At 40.9% G+C, this 14,321-nt stretch overlaps 1 protein-coding gene across 1 annotated transcript in view; it reads right to left on the minus strand.

The window, feature by feature from the left end:
• Positions 1–9,791: 9,791 nt before the first annotated feature.
• Positions 9,792–14,321, minus strand: part of LOC124123815 (transcription intermediary factor 1-alpha-like) — an 80,923-nt gene continuing 76,393 nt past the window's right edge. The window contains exon 7 of the mRNA XM_048396569.1: positions 9,792–10,546. Coding sequence (XP_048252526.1) covers positions 9,894–10,546 — 653 coding nt within the window. The 3' untranslated portion in view covers positions 9,792–9,893. The remainder of the gene's footprint in view (positions 10,547–14,321) is intronic.

The following is a 14,321-nucleotide window of genomic DNA, read 5'->3' on the forward strand; positions in this document are numbered from 1 at the left end:
TCCAAGACGCAGAGGTCTACAGGCACAGATATGGAAACTGATCCCGCTTGGCTAGTTTCCTCGCAAAATTCTATTTCTATCTCCAAAGTTGCCAAAACTTGTAAAATGCCTCAACCTCGTCACAGTTAGATACTTATTTTCACTGACCGTATATTAGACTATTCTTTTGATAATGATAGCAATTATCCAAGTAGTTTCTCTAGATTCCCGATGGTTAATTCGGACTCGATCGACGAATGACAAGGGCGACGCCATGTTTATTTATTTACACTGAAAATTTTCCTACTTGACCTTTGATATGTGCATCTCTATCCGCATATGACCACAACGAATATTGTTTTTATCTGTTGGCTTTATACTGCCGAGACACCTACCCATTATATGATACAGATTATTATTAATATAACATGGAAATCATACCCTAATTCACTTTGTGCGAATGTCGGGCGTTTGTGTGTGTACATGTATCTGTTACATTTGTAATACTGTATGTGCAACAATTTATAATCTTTGTCCTGTATAGATTACCACACGAGTGTCTGTCAGATAACCTTTATCTTTCAACGAGTTGTTTCAAAACGTATCTAACGAGCGAAAGTCTGGCATATGACAGGCACGAGTGCAGTAATCTGTTTCTTACACACCCTAAAATCGCACCTTTTGTGCATCGAATCTATGCATTGTGTCCTATTCTCACGATCGCAATGACACATTGATACATAACACCACGGTCATAAGTGACGTCATCCGATGTACTGCTTACTACTCATAAATAAGGTAACCCAACACAAAAAGGTTTCCACCAAATGTCATGGCGTCACAAAGGACGGAAACGTTAACGATGTTGGTTGAATTTACCTGATCATTGTAATGTATATATTTCTAATTCCATAATTCGTGCTGAGATACTCTTCCCAAGGATTTCTCAAACAATTGAGCCATTCAGAAGAATGGATCTCTCAAAATATGAAAAAAATGCTACTCAGTTTAAAGTAATAATTTTGCTTTGTTTACATTTTAACAAGTGCAGTTTTCAGAGCACAGTGTTTGTTTCCACACCTAATTTATTTCGCTTGATTTCATCTAGATAATTTGCATTGGTCACAAAGACCATTTGCCATTTCATTATATAATTTATGACGAATTTAGGGATGCATGTATCGCAGCTGAGTTTGAAATGTACGTGATCTAATTATAAATAGGCGTATCATAACCGGCATACGTAAAAAATGATTTTGTAAACACTACCCAGTATAGCGGAACGTTCGTGTTCGCGTATTTTCCAAAGCATTATAAACGATTCTAGGCTTATCAGCGACATATTAAAGTTGGAATGAGTGATTTGATGAAACACCGACACCTGTGATCACTGAAATGCTATTTTTAAAATTCAATTCTTCGAATAAATATCCGATATTTAGATTTCTAAAGACACAGTACATAACGCCGTGAATGTCGATTTAGTAATGTGTAAAAAATGGCGAGGTTTACGACGTACCTAATTTTCAGAGGTCACTTTCAGTAATTTTGCTTTGCCTAAAATGACAGTAGATGATGACGCAGAAGAGGGAATTTCCACAGAATTCAAAACTGTGAAGTGTTAATGTGCGTGATGTATTTTGAATTTTATACGACTTCGAAGTGAGGGTTGAAGAGGAGAGACATATTTGGCGCTGTGGGCTTACAAGGTGTTTACAGTATAAAAAAACCCATCATGTTCAACACAGATGTATGAGAACATTCGACTGACGCACGACCAACTTATCAATTTCATACAATCAGGAAAGTAGTACGTCATAATCTGACCTCAGGTCTCAGGCCTGGAATTTGATCTCGCATATGATTGATAACAGTTATCTCAACTGGGTTTATCAACCACAGGTGTGTAGGAAACATGTATATACTGCATGTCGTACTTAAACCTATGATGCTGGATGTCCTTCAATTTCTAATTATACCTGTCCTACATTATAAAACAATGCATGTCCTACAATTTATAATGCTGCACGGCATGTCTTTCAACTTAAAACACTGGATGTCCTACAATTTATAATACTGCATGGCATGTCTTTCAACTTAAAACACTGCATGTCCTACAATTTATAATACTGCATGGCATGTCTTTCAACTTGAAACAATGCATGTCCTACAATTTATCATACTGCACGGCATGTCTTTCAACTTGAAACAATGCATGTCCTACAATTTATTACACTGCACGGCATGTCTTTCAATTTAAAACACTGCATGTCCTACAATTTATAATACTGCATGGCATGTCTTTCAACTTGAAACAATTCATGTCCTACAATTTATAATACTGAATGTCCTACAATTTATAATACTGCACGGCATGTCTTTCAACTTAAAACACTGGATGTCCTACAATTTATAATACTGCACGGCATGTCTTTCAACTTAAAACACTGCATGTCCTACAATTTATCATACTGAACGGCATGTCTTTCAACTTGAAACAATGCATGTCCTACAATTTATTACACTGCACGGCATGTCTTTCAATTTAAAACACTGCATGTCCTACAATTTATAATACTGCATGGCATGTCTTTCAACTTGAAACAATTCATGTCCTACAATTTATAATACTGAATGTCCTACAATTTATAATACTGCACGGCATGTCTTTCAACTTAAAACACTGGATGTCCTACAATTTATAATACTGCATGGCATGTCTTTCAACTTAAAATACTGCATGTCCTACAATTAATAATACTGCATGGCATGTCTTTCAACTTAAAACACTGCATTGACAGCTGCGGCTCTGACGTCGACCTCCTCTTCCGCGAAGCAAATGACTTCACTGGGTTGAGACGAAATGCAAGTGCGTGTTGGTACATGATGGTGTGTGTTTATCTGAATACAGCGGTTGAATTACAATTGTAGCCTTAATACTACTATTAGTTATAATTATAAACAGTGCGTAATGGGTTTATCGGATAGTCAGGCTCACTGACTTGATTGATGCATGTCATCGTATCCCAATTGCGTGGATCGATGCTCATGATATCAATCACTGGATTGTCTGGTCCAGACTCGATTATTTACAGACTGCAGTCATATAGCTTGAATATTGCTGAGTGCGTCGATAAACAACAAACAAGCAAACAAACAAACAAACAAACAAACACTTACTCACAACTCTTTCACAACGCTGTTTGGCCGTGGGGTGGAATATATCAGTAACTAGATAGGATCGAGTAATCTTGCTCACTCTGTTGCATCGGTTAGTCGTGTTCCTTGATTTAGCTGGTAACGTTTCTTCGTACCCTGACGGTGTGGGATGATGCTCATAATATCGGGACCGGCTCTGTGGTCTAGTGGTTAGAGCATCTGCCCGGGGAGCGGAATGGCCTTGGTTCGATTCCCTGCCACGACGTTCCAAATAACCTTTAAAGATCGTACGTGTTGTTATCCTACCTGTGCTCATCATTAAAGGGATAAAACAAGGAATGATCGGTTCGGAGTCAAGTCAAGACATTAGTCTCGCAGTCACACAAACGCGCACATGAACACACACGCGCGCACACACACGGACATTACTGATATAAACTTGAACGCGACGATTAACCCCTTTTCACTTCACTTCATAATATATGTTACCGGCTTCTGTCACCCAACAAACAGACAGGTCCCTCTCATTGATAACAGTACTCTATCTATTCTATGTATTCACCCAGAACGTTGCGGACAGTGTTCCTGTGTGTTCAGAAGAAGTCGTTTGAGAACCGTGAGACGACGTTGGTTGGACGATCATGACGAGCACGGGGCAAGTGGACGAAATGAAGAAGATGATCAACGACACTTGTACGTCAATCACAGTCTATACTGCTTGGTTTTCTAAGGATCCGCAAGCCGTGGGTTCGAATCCCAGTCTCATTCCAGTTATGATCCTTGGTTTGTCAGCAACATCCCCGTGCTCGTGGGTTTCTCCAAGGTGGTATACGACATGTGTCTCACCGGGTTTCCTCCCACATTAAGCTGACACACTGTGACAGGATTTAAATGCAGTAAACTACGGTTATAACGAACTCAAAGGGACCACTAATATTACTTCATAATAACAGTTCGTTATAAACAAATATATATACAACATATGGCCGGGACTAAAATTAAGTTCGTTATATCGGCCAGTTCGTAATAAGCGTGTCCATTATAAACCTAGTTTACTGTACTGCTAAATCCAACTCAGTCACTCACTCACTCAGTCACTCACTCACTCAATCACTCACTCACTCACTCACTCACTCACTCAGCTCCCTTTGAATTCGGCCATGGTGATGATAATAGTCAAGTCTGTGATAAGTGTTAACTTTTTAATTACGTATGTCAAATTGCACAGGTATGTAAATAATGCATATGAACGCAGTATGTTATTCATGGGTAAATGTGCTGGAGGAAAATATTAATATTATATGTCCAGGGCTTTGTGAATATTTTATGTTTCAGTTTCTTTTGTCAGATGTTTTGCGAAAACTAGATATTTAAGGAAAGGACAATAAATGTTTACCACCTCACCCCAACCCCCACACCCCCAATCCCTCACCCTTAACCCGCAAAGGTGGGGGTAAAAGATTGGCCGTTATTGGCTCGGGGTACCCGTCAATACAACACCCGTTCTGTTAGGTCTCCAACCCAGGGAACACTTTACGAAAGAGTACCTTTCTCAACACTGTGAGTAAGTACACAGGTGTCCCGACACTTTCCTTCAAGTACACAGGTGTCCTGACATTGCCTTCAAGTACATAGGTGTCCTGACATTGCCCGTAAGTACATAGGTGTCCTGACACTGTCCCTTACTTCGTACATAGGTGTGTCGACACTGCCCGCAAGTAAACAGGTGTCTCGACACTGCCCGCAAGTAAACAGGTGTCTCGACACTGTCCTTCAAGTACACAGGTGTCTCGACACTGCCCGCAAGTACACAGGTGTCCCGACACTTTCCTTCAAGTACACAGGTGTCCTGACATTGCCTTCAAGTACATAGGTGTCCTGACACTGCCCGTAAGTACATAGGTGTCCTGACACTGTCACTTACTTCGTACATAGGTGTGTCGACACTGCCCGCAAGTACACAGGTGTCTCGACACTGCCCGCAAGTACACAGGTGTCTCGACAATGGGAACACTGAGTTGTTGGGGTCAGGGTGTGGCGACTCCAGCTTGGGGAACACTGAGTTGTGGGGGTCAGGGTCTTGCGACTATAACTTGGGGAACACTGTAAGTTGTGGGGGTCAGGGTGTGGCGACTCTATCTTGGGGAACGCTGTGAGTTGTGGGTTCAGGGTGTGGCGACTCCAATTTGGAGAGCACTGTGAGTTGTGGGGGTCAGGGTGTGGCGACTATAACTTGGGGAACACTGTGAGCTGTGGGGATTAGGTTCTGGCGAGGTAAATCTATTCAGTATTAAGCACTTCAATAGGTTCATGTATATGCGCAACTCGCGAACGATATGTATGTCCTTCTAAAGCAGTTAAAAATAAGGATAGATGGCTATAGACATGACTCGCATTTAAATTTAAGCCCAGTTCTTAAAAATATAGGTAGAAACTAATTGATCTTAATGTTCTATGAGGAATACTGAAAGGTTTCTAACCTCGGCATTGAACACGAACCATGCCGTCCGTCAGTTTACAACAGTTTAATTATCACACAACGTTTCACAAGAAGTCAATAAATTTTAAACAACTGTTGAGTTATTCCAACCTTCAATTCCATTTCAAGCCTGTTGCGGGGCTTTCGGGTAGCCTAGTGGTTAAAGCGTTCGGTCGTCACGCCGAAGACCCGGGTTCGATTCCCGACATGGGTACAATGTGTAAAGCCCATTTCTGGTGTCCCCCGCCGTGATATTGCTGGAATATTGCTAAAAGCGGCGTAAACCCATATTCACTCATTCACTCACTCACTCACTCACTCAAGCCTGTTGCCTTGGAGACAAAAGATTTCAACATTAATTATATTTCAAATAGTATTGTTATAAAATCATATCGTAGATATAAATGTGATGTTTGTTGTGTAACGCCGAACGCCGCACTAAGCTTCATGACGGTGATCTGCAAATAATCGAGTCAGGAACAGACAATCCAGTGATTGACATCATGAGCATGGACCAAGCAATTGGTATACGATGACATGCATCAACCCTGACTAATCGATTCCGTTAGTCACCTCTTACGACAAGCATAGTCGCCTTTTATGGCAAGCATGGGTTGCTGAAAACCCATTTTATCCCAGCTCTTCACGGGTCAGATATATGTGCATGCATGTTATACAATCATGTATACATAAGTCTTATAAGAAACATGTGTACAGCATTACAGGAAAGTTAACCATTATTTCCACAATAACAAGGGCGGCGGGGTGGTCCAGTGGTGAGAGCATTCACTCGTCAGACCACTGACACTGGTTCGATTCCACACATGCATGGGTAAAATGTGATTTTGTGGGACTGTTCTTTCAAGTGGCATAAAACTACACTCGCTCACACATCAATAGTCATTGAAACATGCTTTTACTATGTTCAGGAGTTTCCTCCGTGGAAGCGAATGCAAGGAAACAAAGTTATACTCTCACTGTTGTTGCGAAATGCCCTAAAGAAATGCTGGAGGCGTCTTTAAACATACATCCGATGTTTTTTCCTAAATACACTCATTGAATACAACATGTTTCACATCAAACGAAATGAAAATCACTCAATTACCCATAGTCCAAAATGCTCTAAATACACATGACGCGGAACTGTTGATTGTGGCACTATTTTCAGTGAGTGAGTGAGTATGGTTTTATGCGGCAATATTGCAGCAATTTCACGGAGAGGTACACCAGAAATTGGCTTCACACATTGTATACATGTGGGGAATTGAACCTCGGTCTTCGGTGTGATGAGCGAACGCATTAACCACTGGGCTATCCAACCGCCCCACTATTTCAAATGATGATATTTACTGACCTGGCACATGGTGACTTTTGTATGTATATATCTACATGTATAAAGTAAAACTGTATATACCACAAGCCATCGTCTCCAAATTGTCACTTCCTACAGAAACCATACGTCGGCCCCTTGCATATACGAGTATGCAAATTATTCATTAATCAACGTCAGACAACAAGCGTTGTTAATTTGGTGGAGCTTTCGGGTATGACAGACTTCTTGGTCCCTTTAACTACTGCTATTTAGAGTATGGCATTTATTGCCTTAATTTATCAGCCCCTGAACTGTGTCGGTTCATCACGCCCATATGTCCAATGTCCAAAGCAACGTCATTGTCTCTTTGTCTGTCCATTGTTGTTCATTACTATACACGTGTTACCATTACATGGTGTTAGTCAAGCTTAGTAATCCGAGCATGGGTGTAAGGACGACCTCGAGCAGAATGTGCCGCTCGTAGGAAAGACCCTGAGGTTGAGCTGTAGCTCCGCTCACCTCATGTATGCATGAACTGGAAGGTCCGCTCATCGCTGTGTTTGTGTTGTCAGAGCAGGTATTCCACTCATTGTGCAATTGTTGTTCATTATTTACATGTTGTGCATAAAGCGTTCCGGGACAGTGATGTCAATGTTGTTCTTTATTCCTCCAAGAGCTAATTCCCCGTCAACATGCCCGTTGACACTTTGTATGGATCTCACATGACACTGGTAATGAAAAAAACATTTTAAAAAAATATACATTTAACCAAAGATTATTAGATATTTTTAAGCAAAACTGGCACCAACAAATTTCCTCTTCAAACTTCCTTTTTCCTCTTCAGCATTATGATGGTGTCAAATCATTGTTACAACCAGAAAAAAATATTTAAGTATATTACAAGATAAAACTCTATTGAGAGCTCTTTGTAAACTTAGAATATCTCTCCATAACTTCCTTGTCAATAAATATTGTAGAACCAAGGATAGTGATTTTGAAAATTGTATATGTTCTAACTGTACCAACCAGGAGATTGAAGACGAGTTTCATGTTCTTTTAATATGTGAAAAATATAACGTTTAGATTAAAGTTTCTATCTACATACTGTAGAATTCTGTTGAATTCGACAAATAAAGATGTTATCAAATCTTTAGCAATGTATTTGAAACATGTATTGAGACTCAAGTGAATATATCATACTATGTTCAAGATCACGTTGATGTTTATGTATCTGTTAAAACTGAACAGTACTATGGGCCATATGGCCTTGCATACTGAATAAACTGTCTGTCTGAATCCCAATTGCGTGGATCGATGCTCATGTCAATCCCTGGACAGTCTGGTCCAGACACGATTATTTACAGACCGCCGTCACACAGCTGGAATGTTGCGGAGACATCAAACAGAACAAACAAAAGCCCATGTCCAACTCCGTTTGTTGTTACACTGCGATTGCAGTTCTCCTTGTGCCTCCAATACAATGTTATTGACCTGATATGTTGTCAATCTCAAAACTAGTGGTCTCAGTTCATTGGCAATATGTCGCCGAAAGGTGCTAAAATTATCTTCCGTATATTCAGTATTCTCCGTTGAACTTAACTTTAATGGTTTCAATGACTACTGAACAGATGATGTTTAACGCCCCACTCGGCAATATTCCAGCTATATGACGGCGGTCAAGTAAAGTCTACTACTGGGCGGTTGGGTAGCCTAGTGGTTAAAGCGTTCGCTCGTCACGCCGAAGACCCGGGTTCGACTACCGCCATGGGTACAATGCGTGAAGCCCATTTCTGGTGTCCCCCGCCGTGATATTGCTGGAATATTGCAAAAAGCGGCGTATAACCATACTCACTAACTCACTCACTCACTACTTTTACTGCAAACGTGAGTTGCTGAAGACCTATTCTATCGTGGATCGTCACAGGTGGTTTCTCTCTATCAATGTCCGTGCTTGATGGGCAATGAGTGCGGCGTTAAACAATAGACAAAAAAACAAATATTGCCCACGTGTCTCTAAATATTAACTGACACGATTTGCAGTGATCTTTTTCTAAATGTTCGTCCGTGATAATGTCATGCACACGTCTACAATGCACAAGAGGACAGAGTTGACTGATGGATTTCAACTTCTTTTAATTCTTTAAGTGAGACGTTTCATTGCAGAAGTGGCTTTAGTAAGCAAGTAATCAAATCTTGATATAGCAAATATGATATATATATATATATACATATACAGAGGTTAACAAAACCAACAAACAATTTTTGTAGCCAGGGGTGGTGATGGGGCTGAAGCCGAAGGACGAGTCCTGTAACACGGTTTGTTTGTTTGTTGTTTAACGCCGCACTCAGCAATATTCCAGATATATGACGGCGGTCTGTCAATAATCGAGTCTGGACCAGACAATCAAGTGCATCAATCTACGCAATTGGGATCGATGTCGTGCATCAACCAAGACAGCGAGATCCCGTTAGTCGCCTGGGTGAGTTCAGCTGAGTAGTTGAGGACAGCGATATGGTAACGAAGCCAGCAGGAGTTATCTCCCCCTACCGTGATGATATTTACTGAGTTTATATATTTCAGTTTGATAACTATCCTTAAAATAACAACCCCTTGACATTCATATAGTGTTCATAATCACCATCACGACAGTGCCTTGACAATCATTGTCACCATGACGACAGTGCCTTGACAATCATTGCCACCATTACGACAGTGCCTTGACAATCATTGTCACCATCACGACAGTGTCTTGACAACCATTGTCACCATCACGACAGTGCCTTGACAATCATTGTCACCATCACAATAGTGCCTTGACAATCATTGTCACCATCACTTCAGTGCCTTGACAATCATTGTCACCATCACAATAGTGCCTTGACAATCATTGTCACCATCACGACAGTGCCTTGACAATCATTGTCACCATCACGACAGTGCCTTGACAATCATTGTCACCATCACTACAGTGCCTTGACAATCATTGCTTTCTTCTCCTCTGTCATGTTGATGTCGCTGCCCACTAGAAGTGTCATGCTGACAGTGAGGAGATGTGGGTTATACACCCCGAACATCGGCCACAGTGGCTGACTCGAGTCTACATTGTCTGACGTCGATATCACTTTATTCTCCTTCACATCAATGAAGACAATCTTCTTCCTGGCGTCATCATAGACGACACCGTAATGCAGTGTGTGTGATGCCCCTGCTGTGTTGGGGAGAGTGTCAGGCTGATGCAGTACACACTCCCACTCCTTCCGTGTCTCCCTGCATATCCCGCCGTGTTTAGTACAGTGGGCGATGTTCATGCAGTAGGAGCCGGGACGTCCACCTATCAAATGACCCAGGTCCCTCTGCTCCTCCTGGCACACACCAACCTGCAGGATGAGCAAGTCCTCTGGGGCTGTTTTATCCAGGCTGACCCTAGATTTCATCTCCCAGTACTGGGGACAGCCAGCCCGGGGGAGGGGGACAGTGCTACATGTGCCATGGTACTTCTTCAGTCTCCCCTTCCCTGCAGGTCTGGTGTCCGACTTCCTGTTGACCAGGTCTCCTTCTGTGTTGATGTGGACTTTGTCGAGATTGGCTCTGTCTTTGTCATACTTCAGGTGTAAACCTACAAAATAAGAATGTAGTTTACATGTGAATAAACATGAGACAAATATAGTGACAGTTTCGGTCTATAATGATATTTACATGCTTGGAATTGACAGCTAAGTACGCTGTCCTGATATATAAATAGCGTAATATAATCGCATTGCAGTTTACGAAAATATAACCCTATGTGTATTACATTTGGATCTATGATTTGTGTTTACATTGGACAAACTGACAATACTTTGACGCGAATGTAAATGTAGTTCTTAATGGGTCTGGTATATGTTTGTTTGTTTGTTTGTTGTTTAACGCCTCACTCCCCAATATTACAGTTATATGACGGTGGTCTGTAAAACAATCGATTCAGGGCCGGACAATCCACTGATTGACATCATGAGCATCAATTCACGCAATTGCGATTCGATGACATGTATCAATCAAGTCAGCGAGCCTGACCACCCGATCCTGTAAGTCGCCTCTAACGACAAGCTTAGTCGCCTTTTACGGCAAGCATGGGTTGCATAAGACCTATTCTACCCCGAGATCTAGTGAATGGTTCGTAAGTTATTAAATGAATCAGCACGGTAGACACAAAACATTAACATTCAGTGATCAGACGTCAAATAAATTTGAAAAAAGTGCAGTTGAGATTTTGAATAACTAAAACACAGGGATAAACATTCAGAGGGCGAACAATCGCAATCACAGGCGTATACGAGTCAACGCGGTATAATGAGGGACATGTAGATTGCATGTCAAACAATGATAAGATCACAGTGTCACGTGACCTGGTGTCGCAATGTCGGGCCTTGTGTACCCACGTGGCCCGGCGGGTTGACGATGGGAGATAGTAGACAGGCAGCATTATCGGTACAGGACACAAACCATAACACAATAAACAAGGGACATTCTGTTAGTTATGAGGAAGATTACCTCTACACTAAAATGAAAACAATGTCATCACTCCCCGCCAGTGGTGTGTGAGTGAGTTCGTTAGATTGAACGCCACTTTGAGTGAGTGAGTGAGGTTTTACGCCGCTTTTAGCAATATTCCAGCAATATCACGGCGGGAACGCCACTTTGAACACAGTATTGCAGTTATATCACGGCGTGTCAGCTTAATGTGGGAGGAAAGCCCGAAGTGATGCAGGTCTCAGACGTTTACCACTTCCGGGAAACCCACGAGCTATTATGGTGCTGACAAACCTAGAAACATAACCGTGGCGAACCAGGATTCGAACCCACAATCATAGGTCCCCCCCCCCCCCCCCCCCCCCGCCCCCCAAATGGGGCACAATATAATTTTGTTTGTTCATACAGTAGCAAATATTAAGTATAAAAAAGTCACATGAAGCCTTAAGAAGAGACAGTCACTAAGGCCGCATTTATGTCATCAGAAAATAATTTAATCACATTCGAAAATAATACACACTAAAGGCCCCATCTCTAGAAATAATAAGTCGGTCTTGATAAGTATATCTTTGGACCCGACTAACAGGATCGGGGGTTCAGGCTCGCTGGCTTGGTTGATGCATGTCATCGTATCTGAATTGTGTTGATCGGTGCTCATGATGTCAATCACTTGTTTGTCTGATCCGGACTCGCTTCTTTACAGACCACCGTCATATAGCTGGAATATTGTTGAGTGTGGCGTTAAGCAAAAAATAAGCTATAACTCCAGTACTTTCTGAGAAAACATGTCTCCATTGTACACACTGTGCACCAAGTAAAATAACCGTGATCAAGGGCCACAAGTCTGTAAACAGATAATTGATGGGACCAATTTTCGAACTCAGTCTTGACAAGTATCCTTTAGATAAATAAGACTGCAAACTTTCATTCAAGTGATTTCAGAAGTTTCTGTGGAAACTTGTCCCCATTACACTAAGTATGCACTTAGTTGATAAACACGGAGCTAAGGTCATGTCTCTCTAAAAGTATTAATGAGGTGACAAATTTTCGAACTCAGTCTTTAGAGACTTGCAAAGGTCTGTAATAAGGTCTGTAGTTTCTGAGAAAACGTTACTCAATTCACGCAGTATGCGCTAAGTTGAAAAACATAGAGCAAGGGCTATAACTCTTTAAAAAATGAATTTGCTACCGATCTTAGGGCATGACCAGTAAAATCAGTGTGTAAATTTCACTTCTCTGACTTAAATATTTTTTTTAGAAAATGTGTCCCCTTTGAGAAGCGGGCGGGCGGACGGACGGCCTCCGTTCCGATATCCCCCATCCCACTTCGTGGCGTGGGATAATACGCTCGTAAACCTCCGTGACATCATCCTATCCTCAATTTTCAGGAAAAACTGCATGTAACTAGGTTTGTATTTGCTGGTGTTTCTATGTTTCCCTGGGATTTCTATGAAAATATATGAAAAATAGATATTTTAAAAATACGAATCTGCCTCATACCAGCTTTACCTCTTTTGAAAACATTGATCCTTATTTTGTATTCGAACCCTCATATGACGACACAATGTCTAACTCTGCTTGTATTTGTCAACAAATCAGAAACAACTTAAGTTTAACAGAATAATATAAGACAAGATAAGATAAGACTTTATTATCCCAAAGGAAATCTGTTTTGCACAGTTGATTAGCACTAAATGTGCAAAATAGAAAATATATGATATTACAATACTTGTATGTACATAAGAAACTTAGACACTGACTAATATAACCACGAGCAAAAAGATGTATAAAATTAAACACTATCAATGTGACGACAAGGAATGGTATTTTAAAGTATATGTATTTAAATCACAGCAACAGTAAACTTTAATAAAAGGGATAATCACAGGATAAGATTTGTGTACAGCGAACTGTAAAAAAGTATTAAACATATAAACATTTAAAAGACTAATAATGGCTGGTTTGAATGATTTCCGGGCCCTGTATGTTTTCAGTGGTATAATATTAAGCGGTCGCGAAAGAGGATTTGCAATAAGAAATCAAGGAAAGAATGTAAATAAAAGCGACAAACCCTTTCCATAATCATAAAAGCAGAGTCCATTGAACGATTTTAAGCAAGGTCTGAACTGAGGCACTTTTGAATTATTTGGGTGTGAGATTTATCTACTCAAGTTTAAAACAAAATAGACATAGAATAATATTACACAACTCTAATGTTTCACTTGTCTCTAGTCATAAGGTGCCTGTTTCACATTTTCTTAAGGGAAGATATATTTCTAAATATGGGTCAAATGTGTTTGTGATGATGATAACAATGCCAGGTCCTCAATGAAGTCTACTACGATGTATCCTTGGTAACTTGGGACTGTACAGTGATTCAGTAGGCTGAATGTGTGGGTATATATCCACTTAATGGATGATGTAAACTGAAGATCAACAGAAAGTTGACATTGAATTTTATGAACTGTAAAATGAAAGCAAAGACCAAAAGATGTTAATGCAATGGATTCTGTGTATTCAATTCACCTGTTGTCAATCATGCAAAATATCAAACGCATACAATCAGCTGAACACCAATGGCGGTCCCTGTGTATGACTGGGGGTACCAAAAGTCAGTTTTCACAAAGTTCGTGACAAAGGCTGTGGCCAATAAGTGGATGGAAACATCAGCGGACACTAAGATGGCATTGGGGCGACGTCATCAATACCGCGTATGACCTCCCCTGGCGAGGATGGACGCCTCAATGTCTCATGGATGACGTCAAACGTCTGATGACGATTCCAGGTTCTGTAAGTTGTTTGGATGGTTGGGTCGTCTCCTCAGCTCTCTAACAAGATGATCCGACAAGTGCTCGATGGGAGAACGTGAGGTCCAAGGCAGT

The sequence above is a fragment of the Haliotis rufescens genome, unplaced genomic scaffold (genome assembly GCF_023055435.1).
Source record: "Haliotis rufescens isolate VD_foot unplaced genomic scaffold, xgHalRufe1.0.p SCAF_152, whole genome shotgun sequence".
Taxonomy (NCBI): domain Eukaryota; kingdom Metazoa; phylum Mollusca; class Gastropoda; order Lepetellida; family Haliotidae; genus Haliotis; species Haliotis rufescens.